Source organism: Oncorhynchus mykiss, chromosome 13 (assembly GCF_013265735.2).
Source record: "Oncorhynchus mykiss isolate Arlee chromosome 13, USDA_OmykA_1.1, whole genome shotgun sequence".
In the NCBI taxonomy this organism is placed as follows: Eukaryota; Metazoa; Chordata; class Actinopteri; order Salmoniformes; family Salmonidae; genus Oncorhynchus; species Oncorhynchus mykiss.
Genome location: NC_048577.1, coordinates 36,007,038 through 36,035,026, shown reverse-complemented (window position 1 = coordinate 36,035,026; position 27,989 = coordinate 36,007,038). Strand labels below are relative to the sequence as shown.

Below are 27,989 nucleotides of genomic sequence, written 5' to 3'. Positions count from 1 at the left end.
ACATTTCAGTACCTAGGTCAGAGGAGAAAGTTGCTAAACATACAGTTGCACATTATTACACATTTCATTTTAGAAGGGTGGTTACAGACGAACAACGGAGCAGTCTTAATCTACTGTGTTTGGTTAGTACATCCATCCTTACAGGCTTCTATGTCCAGGAAATGGGCAATGTAAAAAATGTATCAGGTGAAAGAAATAGTGTATCCAACAGAAATCTCCGACATCTGGGCATTGCCATTTAGATGTACATTTCATGCAGTACGCCTTTTCCAGTAACTGATTCCGTGTCTAATCCAGCTCTGGTTTTCTTATAAATTCCCGGCTAAAGATGGGGACAGACACGAGTGCGCGCATTGTGCCCTGTCTGGTTTGGAGGGGAGACGAACAAATTGTGGCGCGCCTACCCAACCCAGACAGCGGCCTGCCTGTCAGTGCCTGGGGATGAGTGAGGTCGGTAACGTAAGTGCGCGCGAGACCTTGTCTGGGCCACGTAGCGATGGATCTACAGTAGCACTGCTAACATATCAGTGTCATACATTCTAAAAATGCATTAGTACAAACACATTTGCAATTGAGCATGCAATAGGATTATCAAACAGTGGTGAACTGCAACAGTAGCTGGCTCTTTTTGTGCGTCTGCAGCACTCCAGAATCCCTTGCAACTGATTGCACGAAATGAGAAAGAGGGCGCTCTCACCGAAGGTAAGGTAACATTTCTCTACAAGTTATTGTATATTTTTTCATGTATTTACAAACATGACATTTGTCTACAATGCAAAACGAATGAAGGATTTTCTTGTCTTGGTTATTATCAAGCTAGACTGCTGACAATAAACCGTCATGGAGTATGTAACGAGCTGTGCGCTATCATGCTAGGGTTTTCATCGGGAATAGGATTTTCTTTTAAAGATTCTTGTAGCTATGATTGTTAAACAATTGTATTAACAAATAATGACATGTTTAACCTTGTATAATATTTGATACTGCAAGATTGTATACTGGTGTAAAATATCGGTTTAGCCGATTTATATCTGGGAGGTTTTGGGTTAAAAAAAGTGAAAGTCGTCTGTGATTAGCTAGAATTTGCTAGCTAACGTTAGCCGTGTGCCATGGTAATTCACATTTGCTTTAGCTAGTATTATTTCTGGTGAAACGGACAGTGCGTGGTGAGCTTGTTTAGCTAGGTAGATACATTCAAATTGTTTCTGTCTTTGTTAGTATGTATTTTTCCAACCAATGTAAAATAAAAGCATCTATTTAGATAGCTAGCCGAACGGCCTTCCGTCCGACGGTCTTGACCAACCAACGTTTCCTTTTTGTTTAACCCTTTCTTTGCACTCGTTTTTTAAAGTTGGTTGTTACCGACAAAAACGGCATTCAATCGTGTAACAGTTGTTAATATGCGTTGTTTTGGAGTTTGTAGGATTCAACTAATATAGCCATGCGTATTTTATCAATTGTTAGTATTTTGAAAATAAATCGCGGGTTGGTAAAGTTAGCGCCAAATTGACGTGGCTAGCAAGTTAACCTAGCTAGCCAGCTGGCGAAATAGCTAGCTAGGCCAGATTGATTACAAACGAAGCAGAGTTAGCGTTCGTGCTAGATCGTCTGTTATGTTTGAGAAAGGGGGCAAAGGATTGCTTTGCAGTGTGTCCGCCGTGATTTAGGCCCAGCTGCAGCCTTGCCAATTCTTCCGAAACAAAATGTCAACTTTTATTGAGCACAATATGTCGGTTGTGCAGACGCTTTTATGAGGTGTCATTTGCCATGCACACGTTCGCTGTGTTGAATATAGCCTCATTTCTAAAACAACATTTAGCTTCCAGTTCCTTCATAACACATTGTCAGACCCAACTTCATAGATAAATGTGTTTGTCAATAGTAGCTAAATGGCAAGCTCTCACGAATGACTGTGACATGTATTTTAAGGGCTTTCAGTATGTGTTTGTTAGTGTTTTTACTTTAAGGTTGACAGACTTCTCACCTGTCAAAACTGAGACTCACAATGGACCATCTCATTAGCCTACGTTGTTGCGTTTCATCGTCCGATCCTTCCCCCTCTTTCTTTCCTGTGTTGTCACAGAGAGGGTAGTGGTGGAAAAAGTACAACAATCTCATACTTGAGTAAAAGTAAAATTCCTTAATAGAAAATGACTCAAGTAAATGTGGAAGTCAACCAGTGAAATACTACTTGAGTAAAAGTATTTGCTTTGAAATATACTTAACTATCAAAGTAAATGTAATTGCTAAAATGTACTTTTATGTAAAAGTGTAAATCATTTCAAATTCCTTATATTAAGCGAACCAGGTGGCATCATTTTCTTGTTTATTTTAATTTACTGATAGCCAGGGGCACACTCCAACATTCAGACATCATTTACAAACGAAGCATGTGTTTAGTGAGTCCGCCAGATCAGAGGCAGTACGTATGATAAGTGTGTGAATTTTGATAATTTTCCTGCCCTGCTAAGCATTCAAAAGTACTTTTGGGTATCGGGGTAAATGTATGGGGTAAACAGTATATAGTTTTCTTCGGGGATGTAGTGAATTACAGAAACCACAAAAAACGACTTAAGTAAAAATACTTGAAATAACTACTTAAGTACTTTACACCACTGAGAGAGGGAAAGAGCAACAAATAAATGTAGGCCATGCATTTGGTTAGAGTTTAGGAAAGAGTGGAGGTTCAAAGCATGATCGCCTACCACTGCTGCCCTTCTATCTATACATGTAGAAAGCTTAGGCACAAATACTTACAGGGGCATGGGGCTCCCCTCCTGTGCGCAACACAGTGAGCTGGTTAAGGTCTTATGAGTTTGGAGTCAGGAATGTGAACCCTCACACATTTGCCTCAAAGGGAAAGCTCATTAAAGTCTACAGGCAGAGGGAGGGTGGAATTCAATGATGCAGAATAATGCATTGAAACAAAACCTCTGGGAAGGATTCACCTGACACACTTTGATGCATACCCTCGACATAGCACTATCTACATGCAATTTACCAACATAAAGTTGCGATTACCATCTGCACAGGATTTGAGCCCATCTTGCAGATACTTTAGATCATTTTTTTTAAAAACAACTAATTGACCAATGTCAGTTCAAATATTTGAATTCCATTTTGTTCTGTTTTTTTTCCTGTGAGCTCATTGCAGACATTGCACAGTTTCTCTAGAGACAAATCAGATCAAGCCCGAACTGTGCGATGTAGTATGGAGTTGTAGTTTCCAACGGGCCAATATTCTACAAAGTGAGGGATAGAGAGCAGTTGCTTTGCAAGGTATCTTTAACTGAAAATACATGATCTAAGTGATTGACAGTTGGTATGCAGCAGTCATAACAGTATGCCGTATTTACTTTGAAGAACTACTGAAATAGTGATTTTTGTAAAACTGCGTAGGCAGCAGCTCTATAGAGATGAGATGATTTAGGATGAAATAATAGTCATCAATTAAAACAAATGTAATATACACAACATAAATATTTGATTAAAGTACTGTGAATAAATGATGGTTAATAAGTGATAAGCAGTAATGGGTAGTCACTACCTCACTGCAACTTGTATTAATTGTTTTATTCTGTGTTACAGCATTCAACTCACATAATACACAGTGCATTTAATGTATAAAGAAATAATTTAAATCGAAAACTGTTTATTTTTAATAAGCAAGCTGAAACAGGACCAACCTCAAAAAGCATGAATCGCTCAGCACTACCAAACTGGAAAAAGCGGAGTCATAAACGACCGAATTTACACTGAATTTAACCTCGACATCTGACAAGGTAATCGTACAATTACCACTGATATTGTGAAGTCTGCTCTCTTCCTGTTCACCACATCAAAGGGCCGTGCTCTCTCATTGTGAGTGAAACTCTGTGACTCATCTAAGTAAGGATTTTACTAAATACGAGTTGCGTAACCTCAGCTGTCCTGTGTGTGGTTGTGGAACGTTTGCACACGCTCTCTGTTTGATCATGTTAATGACCGGAACAGCACTAAGTTTGTGCAAAGTTGTCATAAGTTCTGGTCCAGTAATTTCTTTGCAAATCTTCACTGAGCAGAACGAACCCTCAGTCTTCGGTGTAAGGCACATGTTAAACTCATTCCAAGGAGGGCCGAGTGTCTGCGGGTTTTAAACTCCACCCTTGTACTTGATTGAATTAAGGTCACTGATTAGTAAGGAACTCCCCACACCTGGTTATGCAGGTCTTAATTGAAAGGGGAAAACCAAAAACCTGCAGATGCTCGGCCCTCCGAATGAGTTTGAAACCCTTGGTGTAAAGGTAGGCCTACATCTGCCTGTGCTACGCATCAGGAAAAGCTGTGACTCATTTGACACTCACTCCACTCAGAGGGATCATCAATGCACAGGCCTCTGTCTTCTTGACCCTGCTACATTCCTGTGCATACGCAGCTGTTAAGAGAGTACAGGGCCTATTGCATTGGTTCTGGCAGATCTAACATCATACCTGCATACGGGGCAGGAGAGTATCTGAGGGAGTTTTTAATGCTCCAGTAGGTGAGACGAGGTGCTCTATGCCGCGCAGTGCTCTCCACTCCCTCCTCTTGTGGTTGTAATGCACCTAGAGCGGTCCAATTCTCAGAAAGTAAACATGCACCGGAAGAAAGGTGGTGGGTGGGGGTGTATTGTTTTGCTTTTGTCTAAATGCCTATGCATGTCTGTCCTCTGATTCTATTTATTTTACATAAAATAAAAAATTGTCCACACACAGCAGTAGGCATTCTGTTTGAGTGCATGCATGTGTAGGCATGTGTGTATTTGAGTCGGTCTGTTCCAGAATTGTACTTCTCGCAACGTTAGTGTAGTGGATAGAGGCGGAGGTGGACCCAGAAAATTTGGGGCTGTGTGTGGAGCTCGGCCTCAGACACTCCAGCGGCCTACAATTTGTTATTAGAGGTCCTCTTTGGCTTGATCACAATCACTCTCCACATCATCGGAACAGACTGCTTTTAGACTAGGGCTGGGAATTGCCAGGGATCTCAAGATACGATATTGTCACAATACTTAGGTACTGATATGTATTGGGATTCTCACGATTAAATATGCATTCCGATTCGGTACTGCAATTTTTTTTCTTTTTTTTTCCCAATTTGATATTCCAAACATGTTGCTCACTATGTCTTCTGCAAAGAGACGAGAGAGCAAGAGAAAATTAGTTTTGATCAGTCATGGAAATAAAAGAACTGAAAACATGTTCGCTCACTGTTTAAAAAGATGGGGGAACAAACTATAGGATGAAAAATGCCAGTTTTTTGACACAGGTTTCTAGGAGTGTGTATTAGAGGACGACCAATTATGATTTTAAAGCCGATACTGATCCCGATTATATACAGTGCCTTGCGAAAGTATTCGGCCCCCTTGAACTTTGCGACCTTTTGCCATATTTCAGGCTTCAAACATAAAGATATAAAACTGTATTTTTTTGTGAAGAATCAACAACAAGTGGGACACAACCATGAAGTGGAACGACATTTATTGGATATTTCAAACTTTTTTAACAAATCAAAAACTGAAAAATTGGGCGTGCAAAATTATTCAGCCCCTTTACTTTCAGTGCAGCAAACTCTCTCCAGAAGTTCAGTGAGGATCTCTGAATGATCCAATGTTGACCTAAATGACTAATGATGATAAATACAATCCACCTGTGTGTAATCAAGTCTCCGTATAAATGCACCTGCACTGTGATAGTCTCAGAGGTCCGTTAAAAGCGCAGAGAGCATCATGAAGAACAAGGAACACACCAGGCAGGTCCGAGATACTGTTGTGAAGAAGTTTAAAGCTGGATTTGGATACAAAAAGATTTCCCAAGCTTTAAACATCCCAAGGAGCACTTTGCAAGTGATAATATTGAAATGGAAGGAGTATCAGACCACTGCAAATCTACCAAGACCTGGCCGTCCCTCTAAACTTTCAGCTCATACAAGGAGAAGACTGATCAGAGATGCAGCCAAGAGGCCCATGATCACTCTGGATGAACTGCAGAGATCTACAGCTGAGGTGGGAGACTCCGTCCATAGGACAACAATCAGTCATATATTGCACAAATCTGGCCTTTATGGAAGAGTGGCAAGAAGAAAGCCATTTCTTAAAGATATCCATAAAAAGTGTTGTTTAAAGTTTGCCACAAGCCACCTGGGAGACACACCAAACATGTGGAAGAAGGTGCTCTGGTCAGATGAAACCAAAATTGAACTTTTTGGCAACAATGCAAAACGTTATGTTTGGCGTAAAAGCAACACAGCTCATCACCCTGAACACTGTCAAACATGGTGGTGGCAGCATCATGGTTTGGGCCTGCTTTTCTTCAGCAGGGACAGGGAAGATGGTTAAAATTGATGGGAAGATGGATGGAGCCAAATACAGGACCATTCTGGAAGAAAACCTGATGGAGTCTGCAAAAGACCTGAGACTGGGACGGAGATTTGTCTTCCAACAAGACAATGATCCAAAACATAAAGCAAAATCTACAATGGAATGGTTCAATAATAAACATATCCAGGTGTTAGAATGGCCAAGTCAAAGTCCAGACCTGAATCCAATCGAGAATCTGTGGAAAGAACTGAAAACTGCTGTTCACAAATGCTCTCCATCCAACCTCACTGAGCTTGAGCTGTTTTGCAAGGAGGAATGGGAAAACATTTCAGTCTCTCGATGTGCAAAACTGATAGAGACATACCCCAAGCGACTTACAGCTGTAATCGCAGCAAAAGGTGGCGCTACAAAGTATTAATTAACTTAAGGGGGCTGAATAATTTTGCACGCCCAATTTTTCAGTTTTTGATTTGTTAAAAAAGTTTGAAATATCCAATAAATGTCGTTCCACTTCATGATTGTGTCCCACTTGTTGTTGATTCTTCACAAAAAAATACAGTTTTATATCTTTATGTTTGAAGCCTGAAATGTGGCAAAAGGTCGCAAAGTTCAAGGGGGCTGAATACTTTCGCAAGGCACTGTATTATTATCGGCCGATTTTTAAATTAGTTTTTTTATTTGTATTAATGACAATTACAACAATACTGAATGAACACTTATTTTAACTTAATATAATACATGAATAAAATCAATTTAGCCTCAAGTAAATAATGAAACATGTTCAATTTGGTTTAAATAATGCCAAAACAAAGTGTTGGAGAAGAAAGTAAAAGTGCAATATGTGCTATGTAGCAGGGTAGCCTAGTGGTTAGAGTGTTGGACTAGTAACCAGAAGGTTGCAAGTTCAAACCCCCGAGCTGACAAGGTGTTCTGCCCCTGGACAGGCAGTTAACCCTAGGCCGTCATTAAAAATAAGAATTTGTTCTTAATAAAGGTAAAATATGTAAGAAAGCTAACGTTTCAGTTCCTTGCTCAGAACATGAGAACATATGAAAGCTGGTGGTTCCTTTTAACATGAGTCTTCAATATTCCCAGGTAAGAAGTTTTAGGTTGTAGTTATTTTAGGAATTATAGGACTATTTCCCTCTATACCATTTGTATTTCATTAACCTTTGACTATTGGATGTTCTTATAGGCACTTTAGTATTGCCAGTGTAACAGTATAGCTTTCGCCCCTCTCCTCGCTCCTCCCTGGGCTCGAACCAGCAACACAACGACAATTAGCGCGCGCTAACTAGCTAGCCATTTCACTTCGGTTACACCAGCCTCATCTCGGGAGTTGATAAGCTTGAAGTCATAAACAACGCAATGCTTGAAGCACAACGAAGAGCTGCTGTGAAAATGCACGAAAGTGCTGTTTGAATGAATGTTTACTTCTACCTACCACCGCTCAGTCCGATACTTTGGTACTTGTATGCTCAGATTATATGCAACGCAGGACACACTAGATAATATCTAGTAATAGTATAATATCAAGTAACCATGTGTAGTTAACTAGTGATTCTGATTGATTGTTTTTTATAAGATAAGTTTAATGCTAGCTAGCAACTTACCTTGTCTTACTGCATTCGCGTAACAGGCAGACAGACTCCTTGTGGAGTGCAACGAGAGAGAGGCAGGTCGTTATTGCGTTGGTCTAGTTAACTGTACGGTTGCAAGATTGGATCCCCCGAGCTGACAAGGTGAAAATCTGTTGTTCTGCCCCTGAACAAGGCAGTTAACCCACTGTTCCTGGGCCGTCATTGAAAATAAGAATGTGTTCTTAACTGACTTGCCTAGTTAAATAAAGTTATAAAAAAAAAAAAAAAATTAAATCGGTGTCCAAAAATACCGATTTCCGATTGTTATGAAAACTTGAAATCGGCCCTAATTAATCGGTCGACCTCTAGAGTGTGTGTGTGTGTGTGTGTGTGTGTACACACACACACATCTTTCAAATCATTACTTGGAGTCAAAGTATCAGTAATATAGTGATATGTAACTGTACATTTTCCCCCATCACTATTGTAGACTGTCTGTAGCAGAATAGTTATGAAGTCATTGCTTGAAAGGTATAAAAGGCGTCTTCTCTAATATCACTATCTGTCTTGATTATTGCATTGATTTGAAAGCAGCTGTGGAATCTCCCTGTATTTAGTTTTGAGTTGGGGGGGGGGGGGGGGGTGATAAGACTTGAGGTGGGTTGTGACGGTTAGCCTATATTGGTCCGTTGAGCAGAGGATGTTTGTTGTTTATGAGAGAGGAAATGTTTTTTTCTAGTGGCCCTCGAAGTCGTTGCAAGTCAAGAAACCAACTCCAGTGCTGAGTCAGCGACCATGCCCAAGGTCATTTGGGGTCAAACGTACATGTGGAAATAACAAAAAGCTTAAATTTGTAGCCATGTCCGACTTCCTAGTGTCATCTCCTCGAGCACTGTGCCTCGAGGGTCACTGCCATGACGGTGTTATAGGCGCAGGCAGTAAATGACCCCTCAAACGCCAAGTAACAAGAATAATGCAAGCGCTTCGTTTACATTTCCAAACACTCTCCTATACGCAAAATATATTTGTTCTTTGATCACATGCGCTGTGCAGGCTCGCTCAATCACTCACTCACACAGAGAAGCTGATGTACAGTTTCCTGTGGTTGAGCTCGTTTACAGCTCCCATACTGTGGTTATTTTGTGCTCTGTAACTGCCACAATAGGTGGGTGTGTGTGGGGGTGAGTGACATTTATAGGCGTTAAGGTACGAGTGCAAATCAAACATGCATTGAAGTAGCACACACCTTTAATCAGAGTTTAAGGAGCCAATTGAAATGAGCAAATTGCTTACTTTTTCAATAAGTTTGAGAGAGACTGTCCTACATAATTTCCAATTATCATTGCTCCGTCATTAATCGTTATTGTAAAAGAGACTGTGCTCTCAATGACTTACCAGGCAAAGTAAATAAAGCAAAATTGTGTATTTCATACCAGTGTAGGAATATTGTTATACATGGCAGGGTATTAACTGCTATTGAAATGTGAAAGCTGAGATTTAAGTATTGCGGAACTGGTGATTTGAAAGCCGAGATGGAAGATGGGGTTTTCTGATTAAATGTGACCATATCGTTTTTTTTTTGATTAATGATTATAATGGCATATATCAATCAAGTCTGGTTAACAAGATGGTGAGATTTATGAAAGATGATTTAACCTGAAAGCATAAATAGATTGTGATGAGCAGGAGGAGTGTGTTTGGGGTTAAGTCCTCTCTCACGAAGCTCTGATGCGTGTGGTTTGGATGTTCACACATGCCAGTGAAACGGTTGCGGTGAAGCATGGCTCAGTCTCGGTTCACAACGCCTACCCCAGGTTGTAGTTTCACATCAGACACACTCACTCTGAGGCAGCACCACACGCTTGTCACACAATTCAGCCTAATCTCTCGTTCTCTGTTTCTCTTGCTCTCACAGGCGGCAGATTGCAGATGGCTCCCGAAACGAGGCACAGAAGTTCCGACTGCGGCTCAAAGTCCGGCGTGAAGCTCCCCCTCAAGACGGAAGCTTAAAGGCTGAAGCCCCGACGGACAATATAACATTGACAGCCTCGAGCGAGAGACTAACCTGAGAGGCTTCATCAGCGGAGAGACCAAAACCTCAGAGGTTGAAGAGCAGACACCCCAGCTTCCAGAGAAGCTTTGAGAGTCGAGCTCAACAGAAGCCTATGGAACAAAGCTGTAGCAGAATGTCAGTCGCGGTCTGTCCTCAGTCTTAAGCATGGATGCCCTGTTTGAATCTGGGTGACGCTTTCTTCCCTTCCTCCTTCCTGTCTCCTCAGTGGCGGGAGGGGTGGGGGATTGCTTTCGTTCCCCCTGCCCCTCCTTACAACATAGCGAGGGTACTCTCACAGTTTAAGAATACCAACACTGGTAACAAACCTCTGGCTGTGCTTCAACTAGCACTACTACAGTCTCCCCCTCCCTCACACATGAAATCCTGCCAGAGCCTGAAGGGAGAGGTGTCCAGCCCAGGTGGGATGTCACAGGAGGGGCGCAGAACGCAGCAGGTGGCCCAGTCCTACTACCACTCCTCCGCCCCAGACCTGGACCTAGCGGGCAAGCTGTACAAGCGGGAAGGCGGGGGCAAGCCTTACTCTGTGCTAGTGGACAACAAGATGGCAGCCAAGACCCCCATTGGTGACCAGACCCCCAGTCAGTTGTCCCCACAGCTGACTGGGGGTCTGCTGTCCTCCCAGCAGCAGTACTACAGAGAGGGGACAGTAGGGCAGGAGGGGGGTGCGCAGGGATCCCAGGCAGGCAATGGGGGCACCTCCGAGGACTCTGAGGAAGAAGAGGAGGAGGAGGAGTCCTTCAAGCGGGAGCAGATCATCGTGGAGGTCAACTTGAACAATCAGACACTTAACGTATCAAAGGGGGACAAGTCCGCCCCCCAAACTGATGCCTCAGAGAGACACTGCAGCGAAGAAGAGGAGGAGGAGGAGGAGGAGGAAGAAGAAGAAGAAGAGGAGGAAGATCTGGAGGAGGAAGAAGAGGAGGAGGAGGAAGAAGAGGAGGAAGAAATAGAGAGCCGCAGAACGAGAGCCAAGCGGGTCCGGCGTGGGGTGGCCCCCTCTACCAGTCAGCCCCGGAAGAAGACCCAGTGCACTGCTCTAGGCGCCACCGGCATGACCACCAGGGGCCGACGGAAGAAGACCACCCAGCCGCCCAAGAGGACGCGCCGGACTGCCAGGGAGGGCAAGGGGACCCCCTCCTCAGCTGGCTCTGCCACGGGGGATAAAGAGGATGGGGAGGAGCGGGAGACGCTGGCGTGTGAAAAGTGCCCCCGTGTCTTCAACACCCGCTGGTACCTGGAGAAGCACATGAACGTCACACACAGACGTATGCAAATCTGTGACAAGTGTGGCAAGAAGTTTGTCCTGGAGAGTGAGCTGGCCTTACACCAGCAGACTGACTGTGAAAAGAACATCCAGGTAAGGAGGAGAGCTGGTGCATGTCTCAAATGACCCCCTATTCCCTATACAGTGTACTACTTTTGACCAGAGCCATGTGGGGGCCCTGGTCAAAAGTAGTGCACTATGTAGGGAAAAGGGGGCCATTTGGGACGCTGCCCTGGCCTCTGCTTTTTAATTAGATGTACAATGTGTTTTTGACCTGAGCAATCAAAATGAGTCCATTGATTAGGTACTTTGGTTGGGTACAGTTACGTACCAGGTACAGTGAAATTAAAATCTCAGTTTGTCATCAAGGCCAGATTTCTGGGATTTGAAGGATGTAAGAAACGATTTGTCCAGCAGAGGGAATCGGAGCGATAGGAACCAGCCTAGACAGATACTGTTACAGCAGTGTGGGAAATACCATCTGCAGCCTCCAGACACGGGGATTGTCTCAGCTGCTTCCTCCTGTTCTTGGATTCTGTCAGGGTGTATCGGGGTAATCAATGTCACAAAACAACAACAGTCATCACCCGTTTCTTAATGCATTATCTGTGTGTGGTGTTCTGCTGCTCAGTGCGTCTCCTGCAACAAGTCTTTCAAGAAGCTGTGGTCGCTGCACGAGCACATCAAGATCGTGCACGGCTACGCAGAGAAGAAGTTTGCCTGTGAGATCTGTGACAAGAAGTTCTACACGATGGCTCATGTCCGCAAGCACATGGTTGGTAGGTGGACTCCAGTTTGTCTATTCCTGCTCTTCCTGGTAACTCCCAAATGTCCCTAATAGGATATGCAGTGCCTTGCAAAAGTATTCATACCCCTTGGATTTCTTCACATTTTGTTGTTACAAAGTGGGATTAAAATGGATTTAATTTAAATTTGTCAACAACTTGCTCAAAATACTCTGTCAAAGTTGAATAAAATGTGTACATTTTTATTTTTTTTAATGTATAAGTTAAAAAATATTGTTGTTGCCTAAGTATTCAGCTCCCTGAGTCGATACATGTTAGAAACACCTTTGGCAGCGATTACAGCTGTGAGTCTTTTTGGCTAAGTCTCTAAGAGCTTTACACACCTTTTATTGTGCAATATTAGCCCATTATTCTTCTCATAATTCTTCAAGCTCTGTCAAGATGTTGCAGATCATGGCCAGACAGCCATTTCTAAAGTCTTGCCGTAGATTTTCCAAGTAGATTTAAGTCAACTGTCCCATGGCCACTCAGGAAAATTCACTGTCTTCTTCGTAATCAACTCCAGTGTATATTTGGCCTTGTGTTGTAGGTTATTGTCCTGCTGAAATTTGAATTCCTCTCCCAGTGTCTGGTGTAAAGCGGACTGAATAAAGTTTTCCTCTAAGAGTTTGTGCTTAACTCCATCCCGTTTCTTTTTATCTCGAAAACCTCCCCAGTATTTGCCGATGGCAAGCATACCCATACCATGATGCAGCCACCACCATGCTTGTAAATAAAGAGGCAGTTACTCAGTGATGTGTTGAATTTTCTCCCAAACATAAAGCTTTGCATTTAGGCCATAAAGTGTATTGATTTGCAGGATTTCTTTACTGTCCTGTAGCATACGAGATGCATGTTTTGGAATATTTGTGTTCTTCTCTTCATTCTGTCATTTGAGTCATTGTTGTGGCGCCACTACAATGTTGTTGAGCCATCTTCAGTTTTCTCCCATCATTGCCATTGAACTCTGTAATGGTTTCAATATCAGCAGGGTAACATCCCTGAGTTTCATTCCTGTCCTGCTGCTCAGTTCAGAATGGATGACTGTATCTTTGATGTGTTTGGGTGGTGTAAATACATCCCCCACAGCATAATTATTAACTTGACCATGCTTGAAGAGATATTCAATGTCTGATTTGTTATTGTTACCCATCTACCAATCACTGCCCTTCTTTATGAGGCGTTTGAAAAGCTCCCTGGTCTTTGTAGTTGAATCTGTGCTTGAAATTCAGTACTTGACTGAGGGACCTTACATATGTGGTATGTATGGGGGACAGAGGAAGGGTTAGTCATTTAAAAATCATATCAACCCCTATTATTTTACACAGAGTGAGTCCATGTAACTTATGTGATTTGTTAAGCCACAGTTTACCCCTGAACTCATTTAGGCTTGTCTAAACAAAGGGGCTGAATACTTAGGCAATAACTATATTTCAGTTATCTACATGGAATTATTCTTCCACTTTGACATAAGAGTATGTTGAGTAGATTTTTGACAATTGAAATCCATTTTACTCCCACTTTGTAACATTCAAATGTGAGGAAATGCAAGGGGTTGGCATACTTTTGCAGGGCTCTGTACATCCATCTCAATTGGAAGGAATTCACTCGCTTGCCTGTCTTGCTCTTTCGTGGAGCTACATTCAGAACGCTCTCTTTTATTGAGAGAGAATGAATACTCTTCACTTTTGAGCATCATGAAACTTAACGCCCCAATATATGTCCCCTGTCCCTCTGGTAGTTGTCCTCCTTTAACCTGTTCATTTCTCTCTGCAGCTCACACTAAGGACATGCCGTTCACCTGTGAGACCTGTGGCAAGTCGTTCAAGCGCAGCATGTCCCTGAAGGTTCACTCGCTGCAGCACTCTGGGGAGAAGCCCTTCCGCTGTGAGGTGAGCTGTTTAGACTTGCAGTCGCACTGTCCTTCCCACACTCAAACACAGACTGAAACAGAAGATTTATTTCACTTTATAGAGTATTGGAAGAGACGGAGACACACTGTCAAAAACAAAAATAAAATAAATCCAAAACTGAGGCTTGAAAGCATAATAAAGATGTTTATTAAAATCATCATGGTTCCCTTCAATATCATAAATGAAAGGTGACAACAACACAAATGTTTCGGCCTCGGGCCATCAGTCGAAATGGTCGGCACGCACGTCTGGCTTCTGTTTCAAGAATAGTTGTATGTCACATGATCAAGCAAGAAAACACATCAGAACGTCTATGTATCAGTACCTAGTACAATAGAATGCATGATCTAGATTATATACAAAAGCGAACAGAGAAATGTCATCAAATATTGCTTTTACATATACCATGTGATAATTTGCTCAGAATATACTGTATAACACAGGATTGTAATAGAGTAGGGTGCTAGAGAGACCACTAGATGGGGGTAGGAAACACCGATAAGTGGCAATATACCAGTTACAGAAACCCTTCAATAACAAATCTTCATTCATGCATGATGGATGGAGATCTTTTAAATAGAACATCCACCTGCATTCGGTCTGGAGAAGATTAAGTTCCAAGATTACTTTATAGAGTGTATACACTTTTTTTTTCTCATGAATATTTGCGTTATAAGGACAGTGTTTAACAGAGAATGAATAGAATTCATGTCAATGTATTCATATTTGTTTTAGAATGCTTAAATATTGACTTCTAGCTGGTGAGGTTTGACTTGCTAACTCAGACAGACTGGGCAGGATTTAGACAACTATGGGGTTGTTTGAACAGAAGAATATGGCCTCTTGTACTGTGACTGCTCCAAAATAGTGATTACTATTGAACCAAGGCACACTTGACTACATATAAACTATCCCTAAATGTTTACGGTCACACAGTTGTAGCAACGGCTAGCTGGTGTAAGCAACCAGGTCTAGATGCAACATGTCCAGGTCAAACATTAGCAGACCATGAATACACATGGTGTACAGAATAACTGGAATAAAAATACAGACGGGTGAAGTTGGATTATTTTGGACCGTTTACGTTTTTTTTAAAGACCCAGTGCAGTCAACTCTGTTTTTTCTGGGTTTTGTGTAATATTGTTGTACGACAGCTGATGAAACTAACACTGTAAAAGTGAAAACATTTGTTAGGTGTTAATTCCTAATAGTTGCTGGTTGAAAAAAATAAAACTATCTACATAGGACCTTCCAATCAGTGGAGCCCTATACTACGAATCAGGTTTGAGCAGTTAGCTCTCTAACTCTGAGTTCAACTCGGGCTAACCAGTACAACGAGGCTCACCAAGGTACATTTCTATGGCAAGGAATCCTTCATAACTACCTGCCCCGGGTCAAGTAACTCCATTTATACTGAATGTCTGAGCTGCGAGTTGAGGACCAATAAATTCAGATTCCTTCCCTCTCGCATCATCCCCTTCATGTGAGGAAGACGACTGAATATTCAATTGTAATGTTAAAATTCCTATCACGTTCCACATTTTAGTAATGACGGAATGCACTTTTTGTATGACTTTAATACAATTATTTTATTGCTAGGAGTGGGAGGTGCTTATGCTTTGAAAAGCACAGCAAAGCCGGCATTAACGATAAGTAATCAAATAAAAACAGCACTTTTAAAAGTCTGTTTCGGACCATAGCCTGCTAAATTTGCAGTACAACATTTCTTTCAATTTGATTTTGGCACAAATTAAAATGTGGTACCGACTTGCCCATGGATTGATGTTTCAGCATGGTCTCAATGAAGAGTTCGGCATTTACTAGCCATGTGTGACATTTACACGCAGTTATAAGCCTGCCAGAGTTAGTGGCAGGTGGACGAGCAATATCCACCATCGTAGTATGGATTAAGCCTGAGCTTGAATGTGAAGCTAACTGAAGCTGGCTAGCCTTAGAAAACCCTGAGTAGATCTAGCTTCCTTCGTAGTATACCCCTCAAGTTTTGCATGGATGGAGTTTTGGTTTTCCTGGTGATAGACCAATAAGAGTTCCAACGTTCGCTAATATACAAGATGGCGCCGAGGAACATGTCTGACGTTTTACATTCTCCCAACCAATTGTGTTATTTTGTTCTTTGATTTGTGTTTTGTGTAACTTCTTTTTTAATGTCGCTGCTACCGTTTCTTATGACTGAAAATAACTTCTGGACATCAGAACAGCGATTACTCAACGCGGAAGAAACATTTTCCTTTGGCGGGTCCTTCGAGGTGGATGTCCTGCTTTCACTGGAACAGGCCTTTTGCGTGAAGAAAGGATGCAGCAGATCGGTCAGCCTTCTGAGAATCCGTAGGCAAGCGAGTGGGCTCCCACTGCCATCCATTCTTCTTGCTAGCGTGCAATCATTGGAGGGTGGAATTGATGATCTCTGATTGGGATTGTCCTACCAACAGGACGTTAGGGACTGTGGCATCTTGTGTTTCGCCGAGACGTGGCTGAACGATGATACGGACAATATAGAGCTAGTGGGATTTTCCATGCACCTGCAGAACAGAGGCTACCTCTGGTAAGACGAGGGGTGGGGGTGTGTGTCTATTTGTCAATAACAGCTGGTGCGCGATGTCTAATATTAAAGAAGTCTCAAGGTATTGCTCGCCGGAGGTAGAGTACCTTATGATAAGCTGTAGACCACACTATCTACCAAGAGAGTTCTCATCTATATTATTCGTAGCCGTTTATTTACCACCACAGAACGAGGCTGGCATTAAGACCGCTCTCAACCAACTCTATAACGCCATGGGCAAGGGAGAGGGTGCTCACCCAGAAGCGGCACTCCTGGTGGCCGGGGACTTTGATACGGGAACTTACATCCTAGACCGCCTTTACTCCACACACAGAGATGCATACAAAGCTCTCCCCTACCCTCCATTTGTCAAATCTGACAATAATTCTATCCTCCTGATTCCTGCTTACAAGCAGAAACTAGAGCAGGAAGTTCCAGTGACTCGCTCAATACGGAAGTGGTCAGATGACGCGGATGCTACACTACAGGACTGTTTTTCTGGCGCAGACTGGGGTGTGTTCCGAGATTCATCCAATGGCATTGAGGAGTACACCACTTCAGTCATCGGCTTCATCAATAAGTGCATCGATGACGTAATCCCCACAGTGACTACGTACATGTCCCAACCAGAAGCCATGGATTGCAGGCAATCTGGATCTGGATGCTTACAGGTCCCGCTGTGCCCTCGGACGAGCAATTCGGCAAGCAAAGCGTCAATACAGGATTAACTTTGAATCCTACTACACCAGCTCTGATGCTCGTCAGATGTGGCAGGGCTTGACAACTATTACGGACTACAAAGGGAAACGCAGGCGCGAGCTGCTCAGTGGCGTGAGCCTGCCAGATGAGCCTAATGCCTTTTATGCTCACTTTGAGGCAATTAACCCAGAAGCATGCACAAGAGCATCAGCTGTTCTGAATGACTGTGTGATAACGCTCTCGGTAGCCGATGTGATCAAAACCTTTGTGCAGGACAGCATTCACGAAGTTGCTGGGCCAAACAGATTACCAGGATGTGTATTCAAAGCATGCGCGGACCAAGTGTCACTGACATTTTCAACCTCTCCCTGACTGTGTCTGTAATACCTACATGTTTCAAGCAGACCACCATAGTCCCTGTACCCAAGGAGGCGAAGGTGACCTGCCTAAATAATTACCGCCCCGTGGCAAGTCAGTAGTCATGAAGTGCTTTGAAAGGCTGGTCATGGCTCACATCAACAGCATCCTCCCTGACTCCAATTCGCATACCGCCCCAACAGATCCACAGATGTCTCAATCGCACTCCATACTGCCCTTTCTCACCTAGACAAAATGAACACCTATGTGAGAATGCTGTTCGTTGACTGCAGCTCAACGTTCAGCACCTGGGTGCCCACGAAGCTCATCACTAAGCTAAGGACTCTGGGACTGAACAACTCTCTCTGCAACTGGATGCTAGATTTCCTTATGGGCCACCCCCAATTGGCAAAAGTAGGCAAGTCTGCCACTCTGATCCTCAACACTGTGGCCCCTCAGGGGTGTGTACTTAGTCCCCTCCTGTATTCCCTGTTCACCCACGACTGCTTGGCCAAATACGACTCCAACACCATCATTAAGTTTGCTGACGACACAACTGTGGTGGGCCTGATAACCACCGGCGATGATTAGACGGCCTATAGGGAGGAGAACTGGCAGTGTGGTTTCATGATAACAATCTCTTCCTCAATGTGAGCAAGACAAAGGAGCTGATCGTGGACTACAGGAAAAGGCGGGCCGAACAGGCCCCCATTAACATTGATGGGGCTGTAGTGGAGCGGGTCGAGAGTTTCAAGTTCCTTGGTGTCCACGTCACCAACGATCTATCATGGTCCAAGCACACCAAGACAGTCGTGAAGAGGGCATGACAAAACCTTTTCCCCTTTTGGAGACTAAATATTTTGCATGGGTCCCCAGATCCTCAAAAAGTTCTGCAGCTGCACCATCGAGAGCATCCTGACCAGTTACATGGTACATGGTTGCCTGGTATGGCAACTGCTCGGCATCTGACCATAAGGCGCTACAGAGGGTACAGCCCAGTACATCACTGGGGTCAAGCTTTCTGCCACTCAGGACCTATACAATGGGCGGTGTCAGGAAAACCCATAAAATTGTCAGAGACTCCAGTCACCGAAGTTATAGACTCTTTTCTAAGTCTAGGACCAAAAGGCTCCTCAACAGCTTTTACCCCCAAGCCATAAGACTGCTGAACAATTTAATAAATCGTATTGTGTTACTTTTTATTATTACATTCTTATTTTAGTCTACTTGGTAAATATTTTCTTAACTCTTCTTGAACTGCACTTTTGGTTAAGGGCTTGTAAGTAAGCATTTTACCTTAAAGTCTACACTTGTTGTATTTGGCGCATGTGACAAATAAAGTTTGATTTGATTAAGTGATAATGCCCGAGAAGCCTGTGTTTGGAGGATATATTGGCACGGGTGTTGTTCGTCGAGGGCTGGCAAAACAGTTCCAATTAGAGGTCGACCGATTAATCGGCTTGGCCGATTTAACATTTTCATGACAATCGGTAATCAGCATTTTTGGACATCGATTATGGCCGATTACATTGCATTCCACGAGGAAACTGCGTGGCAGGCTGACCACGTTACGTGCGTGCAGCAAGGAGCAAAGGTATGTTGCTAGCTAGCATTAAACTTATCTTATAAAAAAGCAATCAATCTTCACATAACCTAGTGACTAACTACACATGGTTGATGATATTACTAGGTTAACTAGCTTGTCCTGTGTTGCATATAATCAATGCGGTGCCTGTTACTTTATCATTGAATCTACTTCTACTTCGCCTACTTCGCCAAATGGGGGATGATTTAACAAAAGCACATTCGTCATTTCTTAAAATCAATACACAGAAGTATATATTTTTTTTAACCTGCATATTTAGTTAAAAGAAATTCATGTTAGCAGGCAATATTAACTAGAGAAATTGCCACTTGCATTCATTGCAAGCAGTATATGCAACAGTTTGGGCCTCCTGGCTCGTTGCGAACTAATTTGCCAGAATTTTACATAATTATGACATAACATTGAAGGTTATGCAATGTAACAGCAATATTTAGTCTTAGGGTTTCCTCCCGTCTAATAAAATACAGAACGGTTCCATATTTCACTGAAAGAATAAACGTTTTGTTTCGAAATGATAGTCCCCGGATTTGACCATATTAATGACCAACGACTCGTATTTCTGTGTTTAATATATTATAATTAAGTCTATGATTTGATAGAGCAGTCTGACTGAGCGGTGGTAGGCAGCAGCAGGCTCGTAAGCATTCATTCAAACTCTACTACGTTAGCCAGTGGCTCTTAGCAATGCTTGAATCACAGCACTGTTTATGACTTCAAGCATATCATCTCCTGAGATTAGGTTGGCAATACTAAAGTGCCTATTAGAATATCAATAGTCAAAGGTATATGAAATACAGATGACATGTCATAATAACTACAACCTAAAACTTTTTAACTGGGAATATTGAACCACCATCATATGTTCTGAGCAAGGAACTTAAATGTTAGCTTTTTTTACATGGCACATATTGCACTTTTACTTTCTTCTCCAACACTGTTTTTGCATTATTTAAACCAAATTGAGCATGTTTCATTATTTGAGACTAAATAGATATTATTTATGTATTATATTAAGTTAAAATAAGTGTTCATTGTTAATTCAGTATTGTTGTAATTGTCATTATTACAAATATCTATCTACGCACGCACGCGGGGGCAAAGATCGTACTTTTTGGGGAAATTTCCTCTGGTCTGATGAAACAGAAATAGAACTGTTTGGCCATAATGACCATCGTTATGTTTGGAGGGAAAAGGGGAGGCTTGCAAGCTGAAGAACACCATCCCAACCGTGAAGCACGGGGGCGGCAGCATCATGTTGTGGGGGTGCGGATGAGGATGGAAAATGATGTGGATATATTGAAGCAACATCTCAAGACATCAGTCAGGAAGTTAAAGCTTGGTCACAAATGGTTTTCCAAATGGACAATGACCCCAAGCATACTTCCAAAGTTGTGGCAAAATGGCTTAAGGACAACAAAGTCAATGTATTGGAGTGGCCATCACAAAGCCCTGACCTCAATCCTATAGAAAATTTGTGGCAGGACTGAAAAAGCATGTGTGAGCAAGGAGGCCTACAAACCGGACTCAGTTACACCAGCTCTGTCAGGAGGAATGGAGCCAAAATTCACCCAACTTATTGTGGGAAGGCTACTCGAAACGTTTGACCCAAGTTAAACCATTTAAAGGCAATGCTACCAAATACTAATTGAGTGTATGTAAACTTCTGACCCACTGGGAATGTGGCTGAAATAAATAATACTCTACTATTATTCTGACATTTCACATGGAATTTTACTAGGATTGAATGTCAGGAATTGTGAAACCTGAGTTTAAATATATTTGGCTAAGGTGTATGTAAACTTCTGACTTCAACTGTGTGGTATGTATGTATAATTTCTGAATCGGCCAATTTAATCGGTATCGGCTTTTTTGGTCCTCCAATAATCTGTATCGGCGTTGAAAAATCATAATCGGTCGAACTCTAGTTCCAATATATCCTCCAAACACCGGCTTCGAAGGCATCACTTTTATACAACGGGTTACCAACATATTCAAATTATGATTTGCTTGCTACCCAAGCCGGCTGGTCGTTCGTTCTATCAGTTGGGTTGCCAGAGACTCGGCCCAATCGTTCAGTCTTTTTGTTTTGTGTCTATGGACGCTACCCAGTCGTTCATTCTAAATGTTACATTGCCATACTGGCAGGCAACCTTCTTATCCCTTGCTTACTAGCTAGCAAACTATGGCTAACTTACAGTCACGTCAAACAGTGCAGCCAGAATAACAACAGTAGCTGCATTTGTTTTAAGCTGTTTTCTAGTGACAATTATTTGGACACATCTATAACAATGAGCCAATGAGGCGCAATTTCACCTGGAACATTTGCTCTCTCGTCAGGAAACTATTGTTCAGAGAATCTAGTCAACAACACCGCTAACACAATCACTTCAAACTGAAGCTGGAAAGACTGCAAACTTTCTGCACTTGATCTTTTTACCTTTTCTCAATTTAAATTTCTTTGTATATATATCCTTAAAATGATACCAACCGATTCATGATTTCGACTGGCTGAGAAACGCTGTTTGCCTGTCTTGTCCCGACTCCTGACACAAATTCACTTTTAACAAGGCACACCTGTTAATTGAAATGCATTCCAGGTGACTACTTCATGAAGCTGGTTGAGAGAATGCCAAGAGTGTGCAAAGCTGTCATCAAGGCAAAGGGTGGCTACTTTGAAGAATATAAAATATGTTTGACACTTTTGGTTACTACATGATTCCATATGTGTTATATTTCATAGTTTTGATGTCTTCACTATTATTCTACAATGTAGAAATTAGTCAAAGTAAATAAATGAAACCCCTTGAATTTAGTAGGTGTTCTAAAACTTTTGACCGGAAGTGTACGCCTGTGTCGGGTCTAAACTGCCACTACAAATAATCACTTACGTGTATTAAGAGCAAAGTCATTTTCAGGTTGAATATTGCGCCTTAAAAAGCCACGGTATTGCTTACAAAAAGGAGCCTTTTGCGGCTTCGTTGTAACGTTTTGGAATGTTCATTCAAATTGTTCAACCGAAATTGTTACTAAATAACATGTTCGGGGGAAACAAAACCCTTGTTGAACTCACCTCAGGTGTTCGTCTGCAAACCCAGCATTCTGGTTTATAGGACATTCTGTAGGAAGCAGGTACCACCTCAACCTGGGTGGGCCTCTGTGTGGCCAACCACAAAGGGAGGAGGGTTGTCTGGGAACGTGTGGTTGGTTGGCTTGGTGGGGCTGTGGGGGCTCCATGTGGTTAAATAAAGCAACTCCACTAACGTGTCATTACATTGTTATTAAAGAGCACTGCAGACCCAGTACTGCGTAGTGGGCTCCTTCTTCCACTGCATCTGTGTTAGGTATATATTATGTTTGTTTATGTGTATATTATTATATAGTAGCCCTTATGAATTTCCATTCCAGGCATGATTGTGTATGTGCTATGTAGTCTAAATGGCTACGTCTCAAACGGCACCCTATTTCCATATATAGTGCACTACTATCCCCTATGGGTCCTGGTCAAAAAGCAGTGCACTTACAAGGGAATAGGGTGCTGTTTGGGACACCCTAAATGTCTCTCTCTCTCTCTCTCTCTCTCTCTCTCTCTCTCTCTCTCTCTCCTCCCTATAGAACTGTGCCGAGAGGTTCCAGTATAAGTACCAGCTACGCTCCCACATGAGCATCCACATCGGACACAAGCAGTTCATGTGTCAGTGGTGTGGCAAGGACTTCAACATGAAGCAGTACTTTGACGAGCACATGAAAACACACACCGGTGAGACAGAGAACACACACAGCTGTTTACACTCACACACTCACTGAGGAATTTGTTTGACACAAACGTGCAATTACAAAGCACACCCTCAAGGACCTATTCCTATAAAAGCCTTTTGAACTTTTTCCTGTCATCAAAATGTTTTGATGCCAAACATTGACACTAGTCTTCCAATAATGTTAGAAGCCAGACCTCTTCAGTCTTCAACATTTGGAAATGCTCCCTGACCAAAGCCATCCCATTTACTGGAGAGTCTGCATGGCCTTCAGTCTTGATCCCCTAGTCAGCCAGTGAGTCAACCGTAGATGCTCTATAAAAGGAAATGAACGGGGCGTCCCAGGACGAGCGGTACCGAGACCTCGCCCAGTCTACATAATGAGAGGGTGGCAAAGCATCAGTGGTGCCTCTCCTCCATGTCTACTTCTAATGACTACCCTGACGCATTCTATATTACATCTTACATTTTCTCCTCTGCCGCAGGCCTGTTCTTTTTCAGTCTTTTTTTTAATGTCATTTCTCCCTCCCTAGTGTGGGTGGATTCCCTGCACTCTGCCCTGGTGGTTATTTTTGTATGGTGTAATTATTTGACCCTCTCTCCCGGCCGCCGCTGACCAATTTGGCCTCCTGTGGTCGGAGACACACCCAGTGATGCCTTGTAATACACACTCTTCTTCTTCGTCCTTCTTTCTTTCTTCTTCCCCCAAGGTTTATCCTTTCCTCTGGAACTTACCTACTTCACAGAAGTTGCAGAACATTAACAAAATGGCTCCAGTATAATTTGTCACGATTAAATTATCCACTGTCATACTGTAAATGCCTCTCAGAAAACATGCAGCTCAGATTAAAGCCGAGAGTTGCTTTGAGTGTGCTGTGAATGAGTGTACGGGGGTGGTAACGGGCACAGTGAATGAAAGGGTAATGAGAGCAGCTCTCGAATGGACAGCCGTTGTTCATTTTCACATCTCATCCCAAAGTGTGAACTGGCATCGCTGAGTGGGTGGTTAGACAGCATTGACCCCAAATACTCTCCTACAGGGACCTTAACTTTGCAATCAGACAACTTCTTCATGAAGTTCAGAGCGCTTTAATCAGCACAGGACTTAAGTGTTGCCAGGTTGTGTATTATTCTTCTCATGCATGAGGTTCTGTGATGTGTGAAGGTTCAACTAATTGGGGTGATTTAGTCCCTGACTCTCCTTTTGCCTCTCTCTCGCTCTCTCCTTTCTCGCCATCCCTGTCCCCTGCAGGAGAGAAGCCGTTCATCTGTGAGATCTGTGGGAAGAGCTTCACCAGTCGGCCCAACATGAAGCGCCACCGCCGCACCCACACAGGAGAGAAGCCCTACCCCTGCGAGTTGTGCAGCCAGCGCTTCCGCTTCTCCAACATGCTCAAGGCCCACAAGGAGAAGTGCTTCCGGGTCACCAGCCCTGTGACTCTGCAGGCCAGCAGCCTCCCCCTGCCTCTCCACCTCTCTGCCCCCTCCTCCTCTGGCCCCGGCCCGGGCCTCGCTCCCTCAGCTGCCACCACCTCCGCCCCTCTGGGCCTCAGCCCGGCAGGAGGGGCTCTTCCCCCACGCGCCCCCGTGGGACACGCCACCTTCTCCCACCTGCACATGACCCCCTCTCACCATCTCCCTCACCACCACACGTCGCAACAGCAGCAGCACCACCCTGGCACGCCTCTGCAAGCACCCCCTCTCCCCCACCACCACCTGCCTGTGCCCCCTGTCTCTCCTCCCCCCGCCCTCTTCAAGAGCGAGCCCCTCACCCACTGTGGGCAGGAGGACAGCAGCTACCTGCGTTACATGGCACCGCAAGACAAAGGGCCTGGGGCCCCCCAGCATCACTGAACCCTATGTGGGCCCTGGGCTCCAGGCCTGCCTGCCACACCTCAATTACCCCCACTCCAACTCTCCCTGGCCCCTGGTGTAGAACGGCCGCTCGAATACTGATATGAACATGACACTCACAGCTCAGTACACACCAGTGTGTGTGGGAGAGCGTGAGGGAAACAGACAGGTACACTTTCAGTCTACACTTTAGATAAGTGAGTGACCCACTTAGCTAGAGACCCAAGTCAACTGACACAGATTTTTACAACCTCTGCTCATATCTTTTCTTGTGAAAATATTCTTCGAAAATCCTGTGTTCTTAGACAACCTGCCTCCCATGGTAGAAGGCTGTGTGTGTGTACCGGTATGTGAGTTATCCCTTGTTTGTGTCCATTTTATCCTCTCCACTGACAGCTGCTAATGTCATTATTCTACTAGTGGTTCCTTATCCAGGTAGCGGGTCAGAACAGATCCATTTCATCAACTTAGTCCTTCGCGTCGACTGACTTTAACAACGGTTGCACAATTCGGGGGAGTTGTAAGTCCTGGTCCTAAGGCTGACCCGTAGGATCATGGGGTCACCAAGGTCTTGTTGAATGTTTACCATCCTGGTGCCGACTGGGTCTCCCACTGTCTCTCCCTAAGGAATTCCACACTGGCTCTACCAGCAGTAGGCCAGGAATCACTGCCACAGGTTACAGTGGGGAGGTTAGAAAACGCCTGTTAGTGCTACTACTAGTCTGTTGCAACAGAGATTCTGGTTAATTGGTGCTTTCATTGCAGTACTAGACATATTTCTTATACGCAGGCTAGATCTCGTAACATCTGGAGTGTAATGTAACAGTGTGTGGGATTGGTTGTGTTGTTGTGATGCAGTTCTGGGATTTGTCTTCTTGACTGACATATACAGTCTTAGAGCTGACAAGGTCAGACGTTCCCAACAGAACAAACGTGATGAACCTGAACGTGCTGTCATGTATACACACACACACACACACACACACACTTCAAAATGCAGTACGTCATCACTGGTCTCACTTCACACAAAATGCTTGTCAAGAGATTATTGTATTTTTTTGTCTTCTGTAATCAAAACAGTTCAAATACCGCCACTGTGACGGGTTATCACATACGACCCAACCTGGACCTCGCATGTCTCTTCTGTCTCTCTTTCTCCGTCTCTCGCTCCTCTGTCTCTTCCCCCGCTGCTGCTGCTGAGATAATACGGGTCACCCTGTAAAAGGTCATTAAAACACAAGGTTCTGACCTTTTCAGCACAACTCTTAACTGAAAAATCTGTATTTTTTTCCAACCAGCCTATCTTCCACAGCTTGGTGTGGAGCAGGACACGTTTTGTTGTTGTAATGTAACGGTTTGTTCTCCTTAGTGTTACATATTACATAAGGTTACGCAAACATTGAGGCCCTATCTCACACGTTGGCAAATAATGATGAATCAAAACATGTTGAATGTTGCCTAGATGTAGTGATACGGGCTAACGGTTTAGCAATCAAATGTGTTATTTTCTAGTAATATTTTCTGGAAATATGCTACATTCAGTTTCAGACTGAAGAATTGTTCTCATCTCGCTCGGAACATCCTGTTGAGTGATCGGTTGGGGGATTATGTCTAACATGCGTTTCAATTTCTGGTGTTAGATACATTTACTCAAGTTGTACATTTACTCAAAGAAATCACGTTTGCATATGTAACCTTTTTATTGTGTGAATGTTCCCGCTGTCCCATTGTATGATATTCTGACAGTCCGGTTGTTGTTCGTATTGATGAATGACCGAGAGAGATTCTGTCTTGTCAGATTGTTGGTAGTGGGTTGTAGGAGGTTGATTTTGTACACACACAAGAATATGTCTGACATGTTTCTGTGGATTAACACATAATGGGTATAGCATAGTGGTGGTTCAGGCTGAGTACTGGATCAGGTTACTGTTTGTATATTGGGAGAAACTGAAGAGGAACAGTAGCATCCATTAGCAAGTCCCTGTACCATCTTGAGTTGCGGGTATTTGGCCCATTGGATTTGGTTTAACAGATGCCCACCCTCTAGAGAGCTACAACCATTCTGCCATTACTGTGGGTCTGTTAGTTGGGCCTCAGAATCAGCTTAACCATGAGTTACTTACTGTTTTTCATGGCGTTTCAGTATGAGGCTTTTTTTCTTTCTTTTTTTTTAACGTTCGTTTTAAAAAGCTTTTCTATTTGTGTGTATCCTCTGCACTTTACTGCTGCGTGAGCGAGTCGCAGTGAAGGGAGGGACTGACAATGCATTGTGTGAGTGAAGTGATGTGTTGGTTCATGGAGGAGGGAGGCGGTTGGTTTGGTGAGGGGCTGTTTGAGTAAGGAAAAGGAGGAGAATCAATCTGGAGGTGGATAGCGTGGAAGGGACCATGGCATAAGGAAATGTTTTGTTTAGTTCATATATTTTTTTATTTTTTATTCCTGTAAGTCAATAGACTGGCTCTAATATGGACTCCCAAAGAGTGATCGAGTAGTGTTGTTCCTCCTGCTTTGGCGATTTTTACACTAGCCCCTCCCTGCTTCATCTGATCTGAAATACATTGAGGTGTTTGTCTGCCTCATCCAGAGGTTCCTCTTTGTTGTGTAACATTTTCTCTTCCGATTTACTGTATGATTCTCCTCCTTTCATATTTGTTATATAGAATGCACTTTTGACTAAAATCCTGGCTAGTTAAGAAAAATAACAATGTATATTCTTTAAAGATGTAAAAAGAAAAAAAAAATCAATATACTTTTTCCCCTCAAGTATTTTTAACCACTTAATGTAGCATTGCATATTTTATTATTGTGAGTATCTGGTACAAAATTGTGCAGCTTTATACTGTCCTGGGTTGTTTTTTTGGTGGGGGTGGGGGGTTGTTTTGTATGTTTGTTTTTGGAGATTGAGGAGAAGTTGTAATGTTGGGCCTTTTTTTAATAATGTACATTTAACAGACTCTGCTAACTTTCAGAAGTAAAAAACGAGTAGCCATAATTATCACACGTGTGTGCTGTCGTGTGTTCTTCTTTGTCAGATCCTATGTGGTATTGGTAGCTTCGTGTGCATTTGAAAACTAATCTTTGCATTAACCTTTCTAGCGCAGGCGTTCTGCTAGCGGAACCCCTCGTCAACATTTTGCTGAAGGCAGCATGCAAAATTCAAAAATATTTTTTTGAAATATGTAACTTTCACACATTAAACAAGTCCAATACA

At 43.1% G+C, this 27,989-nt stretch overlaps 1 protein-coding gene across 2 annotated transcripts; it reads left to right on the top strand.

Moving 5' to 3' along the window:
- Positions 1–375: 375 nt before the first annotated feature.
- On the top strand, positions 376–27,989 carry LOC110486223 (zinc finger protein 652). Of its 2 annotated transcripts, none has more exons than XM_021557665.2 (6): positions 376–707; positions 9,830–11,345; positions 11,884–12,031; positions 13,814–13,929; positions 22,785–22,929; positions 24,177–27,989. In XM_021557665.2, the coding sequence occupies exons 2-6, from the start codon at positions 10,137–10,139 to the stop codon at positions 24,776–24,778; spliced, it is 2,220 nt and encodes a 739-aa protein (XP_021413340.2). In that variant the 5' UTR covers positions 376–707; positions 9,830–10,136; the 3' UTR covers positions 24,779–27,989. The 2 variants fall into 2 exon arrangements, with proteins under 2 accessions (XP_021413340.2, XP_021413339.2); XM_021557664.2 differs by having other exon boundaries at positions 377–702.

Bases quoted from the DNA above. Each gene is read 5' to 3' on its own strand.
- LOC110486223 (XM_021557665.2), top strand. From the start codon at position 10,137: ATGCCCTGTTTGAATCTGGGTGACGCTTTCTTCCCTTCCTCCTTCCTG. The intron at 12,032-13,813 runs GTAGGTGGACTC...TTCTCTCTGCAG, and splicing joins TGTCCGCAAGCACATGGTTG to CTCACACTAAGGACATGCCG. The intron at 13,930-22,784 runs GTGAGCTGTTTA...TCCTCCCTATAG, and splicing joins AGAAGCCCTTCCGCTGTGAG to AACTGTGCCGAGAGGTTCCA.